Source organism: Panulirus ornatus, chromosome 48 (genome assembly GCF_036320965.1).
Source record: "Panulirus ornatus isolate Po-2019 chromosome 48, ASM3632096v1, whole genome shotgun sequence".
NCBI classification, from domain to species: domain Eukaryota; kingdom Metazoa; phylum Arthropoda; class Malacostraca; order Decapoda; family Palinuridae; genus Panulirus; species Panulirus ornatus.
In genome coordinates, this window is record NC_092271.1 from 24,353,620 (window position 1) to 24,374,987 (window position 21,368).

General features: G+C 39.6%; 2 protein-coding genes across 3 annotated transcripts in view; both read left to right on the forward strand.

The window, feature by feature from the left end:
- Positions 1-5,633, forward strand: part of LOC139763852 (venom phosphodiesterase 2-like) — a 36,055-nt gene extending 30,422 nt beyond the window's left edge. The window contains exons 14-18 of the mRNA XM_071690202.1: positions 371-489; positions 1,469-1,616; positions 2,457-2,664; positions 4,477-4,624; positions 5,271-5,633. Of these exons, the coding sequence (XP_071546303.1) occupies positions 371-489; positions 1,469-1,616; positions 2,457-2,664; positions 4,477-4,624; positions 5,271-5,501 (854 nt within the window). The 3' untranslated portion in view covers positions 5,502-5,633. The remainder of the gene's footprint in view (positions 1-370; positions 490-1,468; positions 1,617-2,456; positions 2,665-4,476; positions 4,625-5,270) is intronic.
- Positions 5,634-6,619: 986 nt separating this feature from the next.
- On the forward strand, positions 6,620-21,075 carry LOC139763853 (acid-sensing ion channel 2-like). 2 transcript variants are annotated; one of them, XM_071690203.1, is made up of 12 exons: positions 6,620-12,935; positions 13,348-13,449; positions 13,956-14,119; positions 15,127-15,307; positions 15,542-15,592; positions 16,448-16,605; positions 16,782-16,939; positions 17,424-17,631; positions 17,870-17,962; positions 19,144-19,249; positions 19,383-19,471; positions 20,115-21,075. In XM_071690203.1, exons 1-12 carry the CDS (start codon positions 12,682-12,684, stop codon positions 20,291-20,293), a joined length of 1,743 nt encoding a protein of 580 aa, XP_071546304.1. In that variant the 5' UTR covers positions 6,620-12,681; the 3' UTR covers positions 20,294-21,075. The 2 variants fall into 2 exon arrangements, with proteins under 2 accessions (XP_071546304.1, XP_071546305.1); XM_071690204.1 differs by having other exon boundaries at positions 19,386-19,471.
- Positions 21,076-21,368: the final 293 nt, after the last annotated feature.

Here is a 21,368-nt window from a genome sequence, read left to right on the forward strand (position 1 = left end):
CAAATAGGTAATGCTTCAACAAATTAAGCATACAGTATCAGGCTCAGCATATTGTATGTATATAATTAAAGTGCACTCTGTTTTGATTGTACATGGTATCTTAAATTATGATGTACTTCAGCGGAGAAGTGCTTGACATCTGTTGATGAGATGTCAACAGTTAATTAGGACATTTTTTTTGACCTGGTTGAGTATGACCAACTGGCAGCTATTTCAGACGTGTAGATCCATTACTGGTTGGAGGCATTTCATTTGTGTTAGGACATTTGTTGTGTCTTTGTAGACTTTGGGTCCCTGCTATAAGCAGACTTTGGAAAATTCCCTTAATTCACCTGTTTATGAAAATTAACCTTGTATATGCATTTTCTAGGTTTGCATGAAACCCTAAATCTTGGTGTGTGGGTGAGCTTCACAGTGAACAACCAAACTATTTCCCTGACAGAAAAGGAGAAACCATACCTACCAGAAGGAATAGAAATTAAGCCAGAGGTGAGATAATTATATATTTTGATAAGGACTGATTTTGCCTTTACTATTTTCTCAGCATATGTCGCATGTGTAACTTAATCTTGTCATCTTTCCCACATGGAGGTATGTCAGACATCATATGTAATAACAAAAACAAAAATGACATTTTCAGTCACCCTGGGCACTATATAAAGCTAAAGCAGTTAAGAGATCCTCCCTTTTTGTCTCTTTTATATCCTTTCCAGTTGGCCATTATCAGTGTTTGAAATAATAACATCTTACCTGCAGCAAAGTAAACAGGGAGGTGTTGTTTGCAATAAATGTCTGTAGATGGTATTATGATTTATTGGATGCTAGTACCTTCTATGTTGTCCTAAATGTAGTGTGGTTTGGCAGTTGAGTAAGGGAAAATGTGTATTGAAGATTCCCAAAATTTATCTGTGCCTGTAAAATAAGGGGAAGAGGAAGTGTACTGTGCTTACCATTGTGCAGAAACTAGAAATCTTAAAAGAGAAAGATAAGATAGATAAGGGTGGATTGTTGCATCGCCTGAAGGAGTCCTATCTCCTCCTCCCAGTAACTCTTACTCTGCTCCATCCTACACCAATGGCAGTGCAAGTCCTTATCATCACCTTTTTCAGGAAGTTTTTTTAAATATCATCAGGCTGTGTCATGATAGAGTGTGATATACTGATGGCAAGATGTTTCAGGTATAGTTCATACTTAAGAGGTAAATTTGATTCTTTGATTAGCAATGAGTTAATAGCAGTGTTACCTCTATTATATCATGGATTTCACATGCTTGTATAACAACTGACTGCCAGAGTTACAGATCTCCAAGAACATAACCCTTTTGCCATGTTCGATTTGGTGGTTGTAGAGGTATATTTAAGTTTATGCAAGTAACATGTGTTGGAAAAGTCAGTTTTGTAATGCTTGTTGCCAAGTTATTTTGTTCCTGTTCTTTAATTTTACGTTAATATTTTGCATGATTTGGCAGGAGGTTCGGGTGGTGGATGACAGGCCACCACCCTGCTGGGAAGCAGATTTGAGATTGGATCGACCTGCTCAAGATCAGTGCCAAAGAATGCTGACCACAGAAGCATACCAAGCCAAGAATATTACTCTCATACAACTGTTCCCTGAAGGTGGTCATAGAATGCTGTATGAGTTAAACTGTATGTTTTATCCCACAAAATTTGAAAGCAGACAACTGTAGAATATTGTGATCAGCTGTATTGTATCCATAGTTTCTTTCTTTGTGTCAAAGGCTCCGGTCTCTTGCAGAAATATCCATTAAGTCTAAGCCTTGAATGAGATAAAAAACATTATCTGGAAAAAAAGGAAAATAAAAAAATTGATGAGAAACTCATCTTACAGACTTGAAGGATAGAGAAGCTTGGGATGAGGAATGAGGTAGTGATGAATAGAGGCAAGGTGGTGTTGAATGCATTTGGAAAGTGTATAGCAGTATTAAGATGTAAACACATGGCTGATGATTGGAGAAAGTCAGTGACTTCCAGGGTATGAAGATAATTGGAGTGATGATTGTCATAAGAATTACAGAGGAGGGTGAATGTTTTGGAACTAAAATGTTTGAGGATGTGTTGTGAGGTGGTTTGATTAAGTAATAGAAAGGGAAGAGAGAGGTTCAGAAATTCTGGACTGGAAATTTTGTGAGAGTTAAAGTTCGAAATAAATGATGGAGTGTGTTAGAGCTGTCTGTTGCCATCTTAAGGTTGACTTCTAAAGTGGTGTATGGACCACTTCTGATAGTTGACAGGGAGTGTGTAGATTATGGTCTGGGGCTTTCAGACATCTCACACATGGTAATTATTAATAGTAGGTTGATCCAGCTACAAAAGTTGTGCATCTGTTCCCTTATTGTTTGTTTGACAAATATTGGACATAAAGACATATCTCTTCTCTGAACTTTATATTTCCTAATTTTCTTGATACATACAAAATGTTTGATTTTCTCCTTTCAGAAATGGAGACTGATCAGCTGTTAATGTCTGAAGGTCATATTCTCTCCAACTTGGCACCAGTCAAGATTGGCTACAAAGAGGGAGCTTATACAGCTATAGTCAATGCCATAAGGTTTTGGGCATCTGCAATGGGTGTTCTCAATGTTGTCCATGGCCCTGTTTTTGATTATGATTTAGATGGTCATCAGGATAAAGTATCCCATGTTCTGTAAGTTTTTATTGCTTTCTATATATGCATATATTACCTTGATCTTTTACATAGAGTAGATTGAGGGTGAACAGCCAGCCTCTTGGGTTACTCACATATATCCTTATGTCTTTCTATATTTTATATTCTCAATATCAAATTAAGGATGCTTGTTTTAGAGAAGATGAATGGAATTGTTTTAGAATGAATTTGTCGGGAAGTGTACATAACTCCTAAACAATGGTATTAGCCACTGTCCTTTTACGTATGCAAAAGTAAAAGGAAGTATACATTTCCCTTTTCCTTTCTCAATTTATAAATTGGCATGTAAAAGTAAGAGAAAGTACTCAAAAGTTTTATTTGATATTCTTGTGCTGGCCAGGTCCACTTCTGAGAGAGGGATGGAAGGGAATGTGGTTGACACCTCTGTTTAAAATAGGACATGGAAATATTGTTTCTTTCTTTCTCTTGAACTTAGTTTTACATTATACTCATATTTCATACAGAAACACAGCATTGATGGTGAGTAACAAGAACATGTTTAGAAATATTACACAAGTAACACTAAGAATGAATGTAAGGGGGTATAAGCAGGGAAGATATTGAAAGTTTAGTGTCTCTCTTTATCCTGAACTTAGTATCACATGAATGTATTTGAAACATTAAACAACTCATGATAATGAGTGAGTGAGCAGTGAATGGCTGGCTCTAGTTTTGATGTAGTGTCACTGACAGCTGGAGAATGGATGTGTGTGAATGTGGTCATTCTTTGTCTGTTTCTGCTCTACATCTTTATCCAGGACAGGGTGAACCAGTATGAAATTCTTTTAGATATATAACTGTAGGATTTAATTCTTTGCAGCAGCACTAGACCCTTCCCATCCAAGTCACTCCATAACTAACCCCAGCACGCAAGTAGAAATAGAAATTTTATCCCTGCTTTTCACTTAAGCAACCTCCACTATTAACAGACATATTGGTGACAAACAAATACACAATAGGATGACCTAACAATCCTTAAACAACTGCCCCCTCAACTCAGTCTTAAATACCACCCCACTAAACATGTAGCCATCTGATACCACACTCCACAGTTTGTTGATTGTTCAGAATCAGTCTCTAGCTGTCTTGTGTAAAGCACTGAAACCACAGCTCCCTATCCACATCCAGGCCCCACAAACCTTTCCATGGTTTACCCCAAAAGTTTCACATGCCCTGGTTCAGTTCATTGACAGCATGTTGACCCCAGTATATCACATCATTCCAATTCACTCTATTCCTTGCACACCTCTCACCCTCCTGGATGTTCAGGCCCCGATTGCTCAAAATCTTTTTCTGTCCATCCTTCTACTTCCAATTTGGTCTCCTGCTTCTTTTTGTACCCACCACCTCTAGAACATATATATATATGTATATATATATATATATATATATATATATATATATATATATATATATATATATATATATATATATATATATATATGGGTCAGCTGTTTGAATCTGGATTGCCAGAAAGCATTTGACATTGTAACACATGGGATTCTGAAGTATAGACTCCTTTGAAGTGAGCTCTTTAACAAGACTGTACTCCAGTGATACACTGCATACAAATACACATAGAGAAGTTTCTCCAACAAATGTACAAGTGTGGAAAGAGAGGTATTTTTGAGAGGTAAATCCTTAAGAGAATGGAATCAGATGAATTGCTTAATAATGCTAAAGAGGGTATCAATTACTTATCAGTAAATGTGAAAATGAAAGTTGATCAAGGAAATGATGCTGTTGAGGGAGTAAAGAAGTGTTTGATTAATTCTCTAAACTATCTTGCAGGAATACTGTCAAACCTCTGGTTCCCAGTGACTACTTCTTTGTTGTCAGTTTATGTGGAAACAAGTCTATAGCTTTGTGCTCAAGTGATCCAGTAGATGTTTTGGCTTTTGTGTTTCCCAACACAGAATTCCATGACAACTGCCAAATGGTAAGATTCTAAGGATTTATGTATTGACAGTATCTTTCTTATATAAGATTAAACCCATGTTTAAGATAGTCTTTGTTTAGTGTTTGAAAATATTTTTCATTATGATTATGTAGCAACTAAAGTATTATGTGAATTCATACTTAAGTATTTTTTGGGCATATAGAATATACATGCATGCATACATGGAGAAAAACTGGAGGAAGTGAAGTGTTTTAGATATCTAGGAGTGGATTTGGCAGTGTATGGAACCATGGAAGTGGAAGCGAGTCACAGGATGGGGAGGGGGCAAAAGTTTTGGGAGCGTTGAAAAATGTGTGGAAGGCAAGAATATTATCTCGGAAAGCAAAAATGGGTATGTTTGAAAGAATAGTGGTTCCAGCAATGTTATATGGTTGCAAGGCGTGGGCTGTAGATAGGGTTGTGTGGAGGAGGATGTTACCGGCCTCTGCTTCCTAATTTTTTTCCAGTCTACTTGTATAGAATTTAGTATTTTAGTAGTATTACTGCTCTATGAATTTCATCACATGTAAATACATATTTTTGAACATGAATTTTCTTTTTCTTAGTTATCATTATGCCTTCTTTCAATTATAAAACAAACTGTTCAGTTTACCATTTCAGTTAACATACTGAAAATATCTTTCAGAGCGATGTGGAGTATTTGCAATATCACTTGACTACAATAAGGGATGTGGAACTTCTGACAGGCCTTCGTTTCTTTAGGAATATGTATGTGCAAGACAGCCTCAGGCACAGAACGTACCAGCCTATTCGTATCTGGCCTTTGTCATCCTCTGAGCAATCACCAAGCCACAGATTGAACCAGAGGATAGGCAAGGCAGAAGGTTCCCAGTTTGTGAATACTAACAGTGCTTAAAGCTTTTTTTTGTCTGCTTGCTGTCTTTTAGGCCCTGTGTAGTATTTTGGTTGGAAATAAAGTAAGCTTGATTTTCTTAGTGAAAAACAGAGTTAAATTTGTGTTTAGGTATAAATGCAGATATGAAGATGTTATGAGTATGTTATCTTTCTATGTTCATCCAATGGTGATAAACACAGACATAATTCCATGGCTAAGTAGATGAACTGCCAAATATCCATATGCTTATAAGTCTGTATGTTTAGCTTATAAGTTTAAAACTTTCTATCATTATGTACTATATAGTTCAATGTGAAATTTCCCTCATCAAATGAGTCACTTATTTCCTTGCTCTGAATTGCGATCCAGCCTGAAAGCTATACATGCAGCACGACATGTTATGCAGAGACAGTGTGTCTCATCAGGTGCAAACTTTTCACAAGGTTTTTTAAATCTCAGCACTACCACACATTTTCCGTCTCTCCTCTGCCATTGTTGACTACACACTGGCCTGACCGTTAAAGGAAAGTGGGGGATGCCCTATGGTTAAGGGGGGTTGTGTTGGGGTGGTTTCCCTGGGTAACAAGATGTGTGTTCAACTATTTTTCTTATGTTTTCATTTCTTTATAATTCTTTTCATAATGATATGGTTGATAATAGGATGTGCTTAACATTTACCTAGGGACAAATTATATATATATATATATATATATATATATATATATATATATATATATATATATATATATATATATATATATGTATATATATATATTTCCCTGGGGATAGGGGAGAAAGAATACTTCCCACGTATTCCCTGCGTGTCGTAGAAGGCGACTAAAAGGGAAGGGAGCGGGGGGCTGGAAATCCTCCCCTCTCGTTTTTTTTTTTTTTAAATTTTCCAAAAGAAGGAACAGAGAAGAGGGCCAGGTGAGGATATTCCCTCAAAGGCCCAGTCCTCTGTTCTTAACACTACCTCGCTATCGCGGGAAATAGCGAATAGTATGAAAAGAAAAAAAAAGATATATATATATATATATATATATATGTATATATATATATATATATATATATATATATATATATATATATATATATTTTTTTTTTCATACTATTCGCCATTTCCCGCGTTAGCAAGGTAGTGTTAAGAACAGAGGACTGGACCTTTGAGGGAACATCCTCACCTGGCCCCCTTCTCTGTTCCAGCTTTTGGAAAATTAAAAAAAAAACTGAGAGGGGAGGATTTCCAGCCCCCCGCTCCCTTCCCTTTTAGTCGCCTTCTACGACACCCAGGGAATACGTGGGAAGTATTCTTTCTCCCCTATCCCCAGGGAAAATATATATATATATATATATATATATATATATATATATATATATATATATATATATATATATATATATATATATATTTGATCGCCATTTCCCACATTAGTGAGATAGTACCATGATGTAGCTGAAGGTGACTTATTCTCAGCGTAACTATGAGTAGTTTGTTATTTCCTGCATTAGCGAGTTAGCACCTGGAACAAAGAAAACGTCCCGTGCAAATATATATATATATATATATATATATATATATATATATATATATATATATATATATATATATATATATATATATATAATTTTTTTTTTCATACTATTCGCCATTTCCTGTGATAGCGAGGTAGCGTTAAGAACAGAGGACTGGGCCTTTGAGGGAATATCCTCACCTGGCCCCCTTCTCTGTTGCTTCTTTTGGAAAATTAAAAAAAAAAACGAGAGGGGAGGATTTTCAGCCCCCCGCTCCCTTCCCTTTTAGTCGCCTTCTACGACACGCAGGGAATACGTGGGGAGTATTCTTTCTCCCCTATCCCCAGGGATAATATATATATATATATATATATATATATATATATATTTTTTTTTTTTTTTTTTTATACTTTGTCGCTGTCTCCCGCGTTTGCGAGGTAGCGCAAGGAAACAGACGAAAGAAATGGCCCCCCCCCCCATACACATGTACATACGTCCACACACGCAAATATACATACCTACACAGCTTTCCATGGTTTACCCCAGACGCTTCACATGCCTTGATTCAATCCACTGACAGCACGTCAACCCCTGTATACCACATCGCTCCAATTCACTCTATTCCTTGCCCTCCTTTCACCCTCCTGCATGTTCAGGCCCCGATCACACAAAATCTTTTTCACTCCATCTTTCCACCTATATATATATATATATATATATATGATATTATATTATATACACAGATGTAGATATATTGAATGGATAGATAGATTAGATTGTAGATATAGAGTGATAGGTAGATAGATAGATAGGAAAATAAAAGTAGATTGATAGATGTATATTTACATTCTTAGACTAAATTTATTTATATTTTGCAAATCTTGTAAAAATATTCTAGAAAAAGGAAATTCTGCTTTACTAATGTTGTAGCTTTGTATGTTTTTATTTCATAATGTAGCTGAAACTGAAGTTTTGCTGAGATCCTGATATTTTATTGGTATGAGTAAGTAAATTTGTAATGGCAGTTAGAATTGATCCTAGTACCTTGATTTCATTCTCATTCCCAGTTGTTTTTATTCTAAGACCTCTACATTTCAGGTCAGTGATTCATATAGGTCCAGATGCACACTCACTGTTTATGTAAATTTCTTGGAGAAACAAATTCCCAGCATTATTAAAATTTTCCAAAGACTGAATCTGTCTTTTCACAACCATTGCATACATATGTAACAATGTGTTCTTTTTCCAGTGAAAATACTCTGGCACTTTAAATACCTTTAAAAGTGGTTGCCATGCTGAGGCAGCCATAAAGTAAATCATATCTAATGTTTTGGGACTTATTTTTGTGTTTGTTTTTCCTGTAATTGTTTTGGAAAAACATTTTATTCTGCACAAATTGCATTACTTATTAATCATAATAGAATTACAGTGATCCATTTGTCATATGAGACCATCATATATGCTAGCATTACCACTAATAAAGGTTCAGTCAGAGTGGTTATTACCAAGTGAGTAACCATAACCCTTAAAGAAAGTATGGCCTACTATCTGCAGTGTTCACTTTCCATAGTGATCTTTTAATGGCATGAGTTGATCCTGATTCTTTTAAGAACATGATTTGACTGATGCTGTTTCAGTAGTTTGAGCATATTGCTTGTCTGATAGATTTTCACATGACAATGAACAAAGTGTATGTGACACTGCATCATTTTATATGTGAATCACAGGTTCAGATTATAGATTTTACAACTGTATATGAGAATTATGGTATACATGTATACGTGACTTTCTATCTTCTGTGACTATTGGGTCCCAAACCTCTTGAATGATAATCGTATGAAGACTTTAGATGCATAATAGGAACTTATTGTTCTTGATTTATGCCTTTTAGAACTTTGAAGTCCAGATATATCATATGAAGTACAATTAGAAGTAAAGACTTACAAAAATAATTGTATGCAACAGATGTACATTAGATAGTTTTAAGGTTACTCCTGTATTATTTTACTCCTTGAGCACTTACTCATTAACTGAAATTCAATTGAGATATAAAATTTCATGATCAATATATACTGTAATGAAAAATGAGTAAACTCTTAATGGAATAATAAATGCCAAACTCATGTTCTAAGTTCCTAATGACAAATTTGTCTTGTGTATGTTTTGCTGTTTGACTTTTTACTACTAATATATACATATACATAACAAACTCAGAGGAATTATAGAACCTAAATATATTTTATATTTTGTTCTCTGATATTCTATTATCCCTACTACTACCACTACTTGACATAATATTAATGTATGAAAAAACTCTTTATGCTTCGAAAGTTTGCGGTGTTTGTAAATCCTCATTGATCAACAGCATCTGATATCAGCTAAGGGGATGTATGGATGAAATGTATGGAGTAGTGCATGAGTATGGAAGAAGGGTAAGGTAACAAAGTGATAAATAGATACAGAAAATGCAGTGTTAACAGGAAAGGTTTTGATGAAGGAATGTGATTGTCCAGTGGACGTAAGCTCAAAAAAATGAGAGGAGTTACGCAGGATATTAGAGTACCATGAAATAAAGATTAAATAAACGGAATATGAGAAATGAAGGAATTCATGGAAAATTATTTTGAAACACAGGTAGTCTCTAATCTCCTCCAAGAAAAAGTTGCATTAAGAAATGTTAGAAAAGGAAAGGGAAGTATGTGCTGCCTCTAATGCTTCAGAAAGTAATAGGAAAAGAGTTATCAGGGATGTACTGTGAAATATGCTGAGAGTATATATGTGAAAAGAAAGCTACTAGAGATATTTAGATAGTCCTGTAAAGAGAGATAGGGAGAGGCTCGGGGTGTTGGTCAAAGATCATCCAGGAGTAACTTCTAGGGACATAAAAACAGGAAACAATTCCAACGATAATCATCTGGTTGCATGTGGTCTTCTTATCTCCACCTGTTGTTTAAAAGATGTCATATTATCCATTCAATGTCAGTGTCTGTTCAAACATCCAAAATGTTTGTGGTATGTATGTCTAATGTCTGGCTCTGTATAGCTGTCTAACATACACCCATATATCAATGATCTGATGTATGCCTTTAACCTACATCCAAGTAGCCAATCAGCCATCTATTCACCCACCCATATTTCAGCTCTGCTATCTATTCATCTATCTATCCTCCTGTAATTCTGCCTGTCCATCAATCCATCTATCAGTCCATCTCTACTGTCATTCTAGATTATGTATTTTTTTCATGCTTCTTAGCCCCATTCTGACCTGGAGTAAAGTAGATTTATTTTATTATAACAATTTCCAATGAAATGAGGCTACATCAGCACCCGCATGATGAAAGATGTCAAAAGGGGATAGAATATCACAAACTTCCGAGTCGTTGAAAATGCTTTTTGTATAGAGCAGGCATTTTTGATGGAAACTAAACCCCCCCACCCCCTTCTATCTGTTCTGCTTCCTATGAGGGAGAAGATGGAGGAGGGACAAGAGCAAAACATAGTATTAGAAAGTAAGAAATGACTAAGGTAACGAAAGGAAAGACCAAGATTTTAATCTTGAAACAAACATTTGTATCTAATACCAACTCTTTAAGTAGGCATCTTAGATTCCTGAGTATATATGATAAAAAAACTATACGAATACATATGCTAGACTCAGTCACGATGCATATTTTAAAGTAGTGACGGTTTCATTGAACTTTTATCCCCGTCTCCGAAACAGGCTTCGAACCGACGTAAATGAAGTCTGTTATCTGGAACCACAAGGCCATTCAGCTTCTCTTTTGAATATTCTTGCATGATATTTTGTATCCTTTCAAATTATTGCCTCAGGCTTTAAAAAGAGAGATCCACAAACACCATTTTCTGCATGATAAATCATCATGCAATAATTTCCAGCTCGTGAGGTTAACGTTCACTGGAATTCGCAACACCCATCGTGAGCTAGTGTCATAAACCCTGAACGAAAAACCCCATTACCTTCCATCATTAGGGTTCTCTTTTGAACACAATGCAATACTGGTCATGGTGGTTGGTAACTGACCCTTGTCGTGCAGAGCGGCAGAACAGGTCCTCAACACCGAAGAGTATTGGTCAAGGTCATTGTGAAAAGCGCTTGTCACTTGCCTCTCCGTCTTGATTCTTATTTTTCTGTTACCTTTATTGCCTGACCCCTGCATGTCACTCCCATTTGGACGTATGTCACGAATGCCTAATGTTTCAGATATTCTAAATGGTCGAATTTCTGTCTACCCAAATGGTCTCGAGGCTTTGAAGGGACCGACGCCGTAGAATTCGTTGTAACGGAGATCGCTCATATCTTTATTATCATTCGACGAGGTTCATAATCGCTGCCACGGTCAGCCTTCCCTTGTTTTATGAGTTTATGAAGAGGAAGGATTTAATAATACAAGTGAGCGGGTGAGCGACAAGTGGTTGATCTACACGAGGGAGGAACACTATATGATCAGGTTCCAGCCAGGGCCATTTGGGAGGGTTTCGGTGGTGTTGTTTGCCATCCCCGTTACCCAAGGGAAATCTCGAGTCGAGTTATTGACTGACAGATAGCAAGGCCTGTCAAGCTGCAGTACTTTATCCTAATTAAAAACCCCTTTATATACCAGAGGAAGGATAAACAGTTTGATCGGATCCAGGCCAATGGCTGACAAGTCATCGACATTAAAACACTATTCCAAGACATCTCTGTCCTTGACTAGGAAAGATGAAGCGACAAAGAATTCTAACCTTACGGTAACTCGTGTCGTATCATCACATGTCAAAACTATGACCGGTTTTCAGCACTGATCACCATAGATATAAATAACTATATCAACTGTATGGCCATCATGGAGGGCACACTAAATCACCTCATCCAGCTGATGGTTCCCCTCCAAGGTACTCCTCCGCAGGGAAGGTATCTCACTCTACCGAAACAGTGACAACTCATGAGATCTTCTGGTACAGTATGCATTCATTCCAGATGCATTCGTCGCTTTGTATAGTCAATAAATACGTAACCAGCATCATCCTAGGGTAAAATAGTTTTAGTCAAAAATGAATAATTTGATAAAGGTTCTATCACCTTAGTTATTAAACTAAATTCCTCTAAAAATATCATTTAGGGAACATGAAATATATCAAAATGCTTAATTACTATAATCGTTAACCAATGACCAAAATCTAGTGACCATTATGGCAGAGAATTTTCTCTGCAGTTCCAAAAATTCTCAGACAAAAAAAAAAAAAAGAGAAATACTGGTGGATCTATACTACATCTGACTAAAAGGCGCAGGGTTTGGAAGACGATTTAAAGACGTTTAGCCGTTCAGAAGCTCCGTAAATGAAAATCAGTTAGTATCCGAGGAGCCTAAGTTAGCGCTCCAATAACGTAGGCTGGTTATAAAATATAAAATCATTAGAACGATTAGCGGTGGTGTGCTGTGTATAGGGCACAGAGGAAGGTTCGTTTTCTGTTCAGTGTGTGTTCGTCGGTATCTACGCTCGGTCGCTCTCTGACGTCGGTCCGTCGGCTCGGGGGAATCCATTCCTGATTTAACTTCATGACAACCAGGGTGCGAGAAAGAGAGGAATATGAAACTAATCCACTGTAGTAGGCAGTGATATTGTGGTCGGTTATAACTGGGATAACCATCAGGCCGAAGAAGAATAAAATCCCCAGAATCGCTCAATGATGCCAGATTGGAGAGGAAACCCTCCGGCCTACCACACTGTGTACCCAGCGACTGTCCTGCGACCAAGTTCTGATATAACGCAACCAGCAACACTAACCCTACCCAGAGACAATGAAACGCAGGAGGAAAGAGCCCAAGAGATTAGAGACTGGGGAGATAGGAAGGAGAGTGTCGTAGGGAAGGTGAACCCTCAGGAGAGACTGCTCGAGCAAGCGACGGGGTTTACCCAAAGGGCGCGAGCAGCCCTCAGGTGAGTGAACCCCGTGTGTCATGATGCGTCTAACTGTGTGTCTGTTTCTCGGGTGTCGAGACAGTGTTTATGAATGTTTCAGTGTTCTTTGCCTGTCACTTGTTGACTGGTCATATTCTGATTCAGACTGGAAGGAAACGAATCCTTATGATTCCGAGTGTAAAGGGAACGAACCCTTATGATTCAGACTGAAAGGAGACGAATCTTTATGATTCAGAGCGAAGAAGGTGACGAATCCTTATGATTCAGACTTGAAGGGAACGAATCCATATGACTGAGTCTAGAAGTGGACGAATCCTTATGATTCAGAGTGGAAAGGGACGAATGAGTTCTTCAAAAGGATTCTAATCCATACGGCTGCCAAGTCGACCCACTGATCTAAGGCTGCGGTGTGTGTCTGTTCCTCCTCCAGGGAGTTCTGCCAGAACACGACAGCTCACGGCTTCAGCCACGTCGTCGAGGTCAACGTCCACGTCGTTCTTCGTCTTTTCTGGGCCGTCGTCACGCTCGTCAGGTGAGGTACACCGTGGGTTAAGCACACCACAGAGAAGATAATAAAGATGAGGGTCTATAGCAGGAGTCTCTCTCTCCTTTTTTTTTTTCAAGCTTTTTCTATCTTGCTTTTTCCCGTTTGTTCTCTTTGCCTCTATCTTTTGGCTATGATCTCTCCTCTCATTTTTTTTCATTTTTCCATCTTTCAGTCCTCCCATTTCTAACCTTTACCTGTTTCTCTATTTTACTTTCTTTACCTCCTTTTTCTCTCTTATGATTGATCATTTTTTCTCTTCTCGCACTTATCTCTTTCCAACTTTCTTTAAATTCTATTCATTTATCTTTCTTGCTCTTTATCCATACCTCTTTCGTTATCGTTCTCATTTTTTCCTTTCTCTTCCTCTTTATCTTCCTGTATCTTATTTTTTTTTATTTCTATCTCATTTTTCTCACCATGAACTTCATCCTTCTCAGCGAGCCCTCAGATGACATGATCACCTTTGTCCCTCCCTCTCTCTCCCCACTTAGCCTGGCTGTGTTGCTCTACCTTAGCTACCAAGTGACCTACTCAGCCTTTGTGACCAAGCGACCCTTTACGGAAGTCACGTACCTAGACAACCGCAGCTCTGGCCTCCCCTTCCCTGAAATGACCATCTGCAGTCTCTCCGGATTCTGGAAGTCCAAACTGAAAGGTGAGGTCTGCTTTTTCCTCATTGCGACATGTAACACATGTGTTTGTATGTCCCTAAAATGACCAGACAGACTTTAGAACATCGGATTCTAAACTGGGCATCGTCCACATCAAAACCTCATAAACTGTTTCCACGGGTTGACTAAGATTCAGGATCCATACCTTTTCAGAGACTTTATATATTGGTTAGCCCCCCACTTCCCGGGAGAACGGTTCATCATGATTCCCTCAAAACAATCTTCGGGGCTTCATTTAGGGGTCGTGACCAAGTCAGGATGGGGAGAGAAAAGCATCACCGATACTGTCTGATCATGTCTCCATCCGTAAGTGGGGGGAACATGTTTTTTTGTCACCGGGCAAAAGATTTCTCGTATTCCTCAAAGGTCTACGTTACACGACCCCCCCCAAAGCCGCACGGCCTGCCACGGGGCAAACAAGACTCGGTCGTCCATACATTAACATCTACGAAAGAACCTTTTGGGAGCAAATTCTTCTGAATGCTCCTTTCTCAGGCTAAAAAATCTAGCTATTAGATGATTATTGTCTTGAAACAAACTGGTACAACTCAGAACATAAACTTTTTTTAGATTTACGAAAACTATCGATATTCGTTTGTCAAGAGGTTTATATCATTTGAAATATGATAAAAGTGGACATTATTTTCTTGACAGCAACCATCAGTGATTGGGTGTGGCACATACGCTTTTTATCTGATAACTGGAATTTCTTGTATCTGAACATGACTGATTATAACTGGGAACTCACAGTTACACCCAGACAACATTTTCTTGAACCATACAAACAAGATCATTTGAATTAATTTCATGCTAAGCAGCAGCCAAACATCCTGCCTTACGTAAAAGATTAAAAGATCAAATAAAACAAGCACTTTTTTGGTTCTTACAGCCCATTAATCCCAATGCAAACCATCGTAGGAGAGGTTCAGTTGTCTTGTTAACCACCTCGTTTAACACTAGTTATAATCTACTTCCTGTGTTGCGTCGTCAGCACATCAGGTGGACTCCTCTTTGGCCTCCTACTTGCTGGTGGCGGTGGGAGGGCCGGACGTAGCCAGCCCCTCCCTCAAAACGGACCCACGCAGGCTGAAGATACTACAGGGCAATTTGAAGACCTACATGACGGAAAGGAACCTCACCCTCAGCCAAATGATCACGCTGCTCTCACCCACGTCAGTACCACAGCTCTAACTCACTTCGGTAACACAGTCTTAACTCATGTCTCGAACACAGTTCTGACTCACGTCAGTAAAAGTTTTTACTCACGCCAGCAACACAGTTTTAACTCACGTCAGTAACACTTCTCATGACATTTGCTCTGACCCGCTTGAGTAGCACAACCTTGACACTGCTTTCATCCATTACTTCACTTCATAACCTTTTATGTTATCTCTCTGACTCTTCAGGTGTGAGGACATCATTCTAGGCTGCTTCACGGACACCGATAAGTTCTACAGGTGGGTTGCTCATCTCGATTCTTGGAATATGTGATCCACCTTGTTCTTCTCAATAGATTTTATCCATATTTTCCCATAGATCAGCCATAGATAAAGATAGAGTTGGCTCTATTGTCAACTATTCTTTTTGGAACCTGCAACATGCTTCAGATTTTAAGATTATAATGGTGATATTTTGTAACATAAAATCTGTTAATACAACTGCATATTGTACTGTGTGTCATTCATTCGTATAAAAGACACATAGAGATGATGAAGTTCCATTAAAAGTCTACTGACTCAAAGGGTCAACAGGTTATTGCACAAATAGTTTCGACCCAAAATGTTCTTGTGTATGCTTGTCTTGATTACCATTAGGGTCCGCCAGCACTTACTCAGCATTTCAAAATGATGACAAATGTCCAGACACTTTGGCTATCCTCGTGACCAATCTTGTGTTAGGAGATGCGTCCCCTGACCACAACCAGGGAAGGCATCATTGCTCCCCAGTGGCTCCGTATCTTGGAGCAATTCTCTCAGGAGCCAAGGACGACGAGGTTACGTCTCCCCCGACCCACAGGCTAGGCTGCTGCTCTTGAAGACTGACAATCCCTCTTGTTTTGAAGTTGTCCTTTACTGTTTTGCTTTGTTGCGAGCTCCCGATTCCTCGGCTGTGCATTACATGCAGACAAACACCTGCTGCTACTTCCTTTAACCTTTTAAACCCCAACTATTCACAGGTAACGTGAATTAAAACTTCTCGAAAACTTTTGGGTCACATGAAGTTGATTACGTTTGAGTGTAGGTTCGTTTGCATCACAGAGTCCTGTTATAACAGACTCTCTCTCGGTCAACGATATGTGGCATCTTCCACAGCACGGAGTGTTGCCAGAAGCTGTTCACGCCAAGCCTCACCACCATGGGTCTCTGCTACACCACGGTGGGCCACAACAACACCAAGCACACGCAGACCATCGCCGGACTGATTGGTGGCCAGAGGATCGTCTTCGGCATCAACCTCAGCGAATACATGGGTCAGTTTCACACGGGAGCCGTCACCAATTGGCCTTGTCTTCCATATCAAACTGAAGTAATATATTTGCTTGCACCTGGCTGAATATGATTGTACCTGGGTGTTCACGTATATGTAAATGTGTATGTATATATATACTGTATAAACGTTTATATATACGTGTGTGGGTCCTTACAGAGTACGATACCAACGTAGTGTCAACGACAACTCTGGCAGAGGCTGGAGTTCATGTCTCCCTCTCGAATTTCGACCTCATCCCCACCGTGGCTGCCAACATGCATGCCATCCGGATCGCCCCGAACACCGCTGCCTCCGTCGCCCTCACCACGACCAAGGTGGGTGGGGTCGTGGTCACGAAGAAAAGAGAACAGTGTGTAGGAGTCCATGATCTGCCAACCGCCCTTGTGGTATACTGTAACATCAGCATAGCCACAAAACCTATGTATTCCTAGAATTTAGAATTAACTCTATGTCCCGGGTACTACTGCAGCTCTGATCTAAAGGTTCAGAGTCGTCTGCATGTGTCATATACACCTGGGTGAGACTGTCATCGCTTCCTGTAACGTATTGTACCAAGTTCCTTGCCTTACCTCAGTACGTGGTGAGTAAGTATTCACTATCTATTTCCACTAAGACCAGGAAAATATTTTCACGTACGACAGGCATTACGAAAGACCTGGCTGTCTTGTTTATCATGATTTGCGCGAGCTACTAAATTCATCTGGGATTAAAGACACCAGCAAATCCCGCTTCTGAACCGGCATCAGAGCTCGATCCTGGGTTCTTGCCTTGACTCGGCTTACCCGCTCTGCCTACCAGATCGACCACACGGAGAGGTACCTGGAGGACTGGCCGTGGACGAGCCAGCGACCGACGTGTGTGAGGGAGGGGCCCTACCGCGCCATGACTGAGGAACAGCAGGCCTACACCCAGAACAACCTGTACTTCACTCTCCTCTACCGCTACTGCCTCTTGCAGCTGGCCAACTGCTCCGCTGTCGCTCTCAGATTCACGAACGATACGACCAGTGAGTTGCTTGCGTGTAGGTGTGCATGCGTGTATGTGCGTGTGTAATTGCCTACTTATACTGTACGGGAATAGTCTCACAATCTTATATATGTGAATATTCGTGTCTGTGGAAATGTGTGTGAAATATGTGAGGATGTCAGACTACCATTTCATACACAGAATGTACCCCAGTGTAGGTTTATCCTAAGACTGTGTCTAGCCAGCACACAGGCTGATACTGGCGACCTGTTCCCCAGGGGAGTGCCTGCCCCACCAGATCCTCCACCACATGTCCGCCAACGGAGGCGCCCATGAGTGTCTTCGCCAGCAGCTGGAGTCCTACAGCGATAGTAAGTAAAATAATAGTAATGATAGTAGAAATAATGAATTGATTATATTAAGAATGATAAAAACTTGGGAATAAGCTACTGGAAAACGAGAATTTCAACCAATGAAAGCGATGAAGTGATAAGGTGACAATTCTGCGAGTACATCAATTCAACCACTTGGGTACGAAGGAAAAAAACACCAGTCGAAGACGTCTTAAAGTTCTGAATACGAACGCTCAAAGCTGTTGACCATCATGCATGAGTGGTATGGACAGTCTTTTTAGAGTGTTGAATACTATATCAAGGAAGATCAACACTTAAAACACATTCCTTGAAGTGATCGTGCTTAAGGGATCAGTAGGAAAACCATTACTTTCAAAAACCCTAAGACATGAAGGACATACGAGTCCTAATCATCAAAGCTTCAGTTAAAAGATTCACCATAATCATGAGATGTCCGAAATCGGCCTTTACCTTACTGCATCAGGTACTGCCTCGAGTTATCACTGACCCAGTCTTATATTCGAGCAGATGGGACGTGGAGATACATGACTTTCTGCACAAAACCTGCACGAGAAAATTGGGTTCATGCGGACCAGATGGGTCAGGGAATCAAGCCTTGATGATTATGCCAGAATGTCAATATCCTAACAAGGTCATCCGGAACATGGTAGATCCTCAGCATGACCTGTACCACAATGAACTTTTGCGACAGATGATGTCACTTTCTTTCATTCCTACGTACGTGTTTTCGGGACAAAAACACGGATGATTTTACTGTGACCGGAGTTAACCCCGGAGTGCAGTGAACTGGAACGAGTGAGAGGAGTCGACCTCTGTGACCCAGTTGTGAGTAAACCGCGTGATTTGGCTTGTAGGAGTGAGAATGTTTTGTTTCCTTAGTGTTTGTTCTAGGACTGACAAAACTGTTTCATTTATGCTCCAGGACTGAGGAAACTGTTCCCCTTGTGTTCTAGGGTTGAAGAAGGTGTTTCTTTTGTGTTCCAGGACCGAGGAAACTGGTTCTTTTGTGTTCCGTTACCGAAGAAGCTGTTTCATTTGTGTTTCAGGACTGAAGAAACACTCATTTGTGTTTCAGGAGTGAACAATGTCCCTTTGTTCAGGAGGAATTATGCAAAAACTGTGTTGCATATGTTGAATCTATCGTGTTGCAGGAGTGAGCTCTTTCACTCGTGTTGCAGGAGTGAGGAAGCTGTGCCATACTACCTCCATCAACAAGCAGCTGAGCTACACCAACCTGATGACAGAGACCCTCAGAGACCTCCATAGACTCACCACCATCAACAGGTAAGGTCCTCCTCCCCTTGAGACAGTCACCACGACACTGAAACTGTTCTTCAATATATACTGTCATACAAATAACGTACATACACTCTCTCTCTCTCTTTCCGAGATATTCTTCCCTTTCCTCCCCTGCCAGCAGGACGCTCTCCATGATCAACATCTACTACTCCCACCTGGGCTATACTGAGTACAACGAGAGGATCCCGACCTTCACGACTTGGTTCAGTGAGTATCTTTCTTGACTGTCTGATGATCCATCTGATTACATCTTCCTACAGCTGTGTGCTTACGTTCATCGTGAGAGCTTAGTGTCAATGAATGTTGCAAATACAGACTTACAACACAAGGATGTCCAAAAATACAAGTGGTACACGTACACAAAAGATAAGGTCTAGATGAAATCTAGATCCACAGGATGACTCTATTTCCAAAAGTGACCTTATTTCTTCCCAGAAGACATAATACTCACGTTTCTCAACAGACCTGCACCCCACCATCACAAGTGACAGCATTAACCTCAGAGACGATCTTATCCATCATCCGACCCCACAGGTGTGAGCTTCACCATTAAAATGACAAAACACTATCCATCCAGCCGGCTTGAGCCCTTTCCTCAACTAAGTCCTTAACCTCTCGCCTAAAGGTGACATAACCCTATCTCTAGACGTGATCTGAACCCCTATCACATACGTGACCTTAGTCTAACCCCCACAGATACTACAGCACACATACTACGATCGAAAAGATAACCTGAACTCCGCCCGCAATATGACCTTGAGTCTCCCCTCCCTCCAGCGGCATTTGACCTTAACTCCCTTTCCCCTACAAATTACCTGCGCCTGACTTGCCACCCACTCTGACCTTACAGGTAACCTCGGCGGTCAGATGGGGCTGTTTCTTGGGGCATCTTTCATCACGCTTGTGGAGCTTTGCTTCGCCGTCTTCTACGTCGTCAGGGTGGTGGTGTGCAGGGGCGTCACGGCCGCTTATCTCAAGCTCAAGGGCCTCCTCAGGGCGACGCAGAAACAGGACAACATACCTCCCTAGTTCAGAAAGCTCCCCTGCTATGTGTTCTGTTTTCTTGTGACTGTCTTCTAAGGTTTGTGTAGAGCCTGAGGTGTATTTCAAGTGTACTTTCTGTCAATAAGTGTATGTAGTAATGGCTCAAGGTATTCCTAAGAAACGGAACGTTGCGTTGGCTCAAACAGAACGAAACCTATGGGGACCAAACCTTTGTATGGCAAGAGGACGCAAGGCTGGTGAGATCTTGCTGCAGATGTTATTTCGTGATACTACGATACAACACCAAGTGGAACCAAATTCCCGAATTATTCATAGTCATTTCCTTGTAACTGGATACTAACTATCCGGTAACTTGATGGATACTAGCTTGGAACTAGCGGGTAACAAACTAGTAACTAGGCGACTAACGAACAAACTGGGCCGTTACGTATAATGCTCGAAAATGACGTAATGTACCTGACACCAGTGAAAGCTTTTGTGTCATCAGTGAAGCATATTTTTTTCCCCACTGTAAAACCAAAGGATTCAGAGAACACAAATATTTGTCTCTCGAACTTCCAGAGTTTCTTAAAGACGAGGAATTGGAGGATAAGTACACAAGGTGTGTGTCTGATCTTTCGTGTTAGGTGTGAGTGTGCCTAACTTATTCTACCTATATCTAACTTGTATCTATAAACTAGCTGTATCTTATAATACTTCAGTGCCAATGTAGTTAATACCTTGGATTTATTGTACGTGGAGAAACTTTACATATATTCTTTTGTGCACTAAATATGTATCTTGAAGTTTATGATTACATTACGTATATATATATATATATATATATATATATATATATATATATATATATATATATATATATATATATATATATATATATATGTGTTTTCATTTCACGTTTTGGGATATTTTATCTGCACATTCGATTTTAAATATAGACCACCACAGTATTTATCTTACCCATGTTTAACTCTACATCCTACTGAGATGTGAAGGTTGATTATACTACAATTATCTCTAATGCAACTGATACAACTACCTCTATTAATACAGTTACTACTACTACTACTATTACAACAACTACAACTACTACTATTTC

Bases quoted from the DNA above. Each gene is read 5' to 3' on its own strand.
- LOC139763853 (XM_071690203.1), top strand. From the start codon at position 12,682: ATGATGCCAGATTGGAGAGGAAACCCTCCGGCCTACCACACTGTGTAC. The intron at 16,606-16,781 runs GTCAGTTTCACA...GGGTCCTTACAG, and splicing joins CAACCTCAGCGAATACATGG to AGTACGATACCAACGTAGTG. The intron at 17,632-17,869 runs GTGAGTTGCTTG...CCTGTTCCCCAG, and splicing joins ATTCACGAACGATACGACCA to GGGAGTGCCTGCCCCACCAG.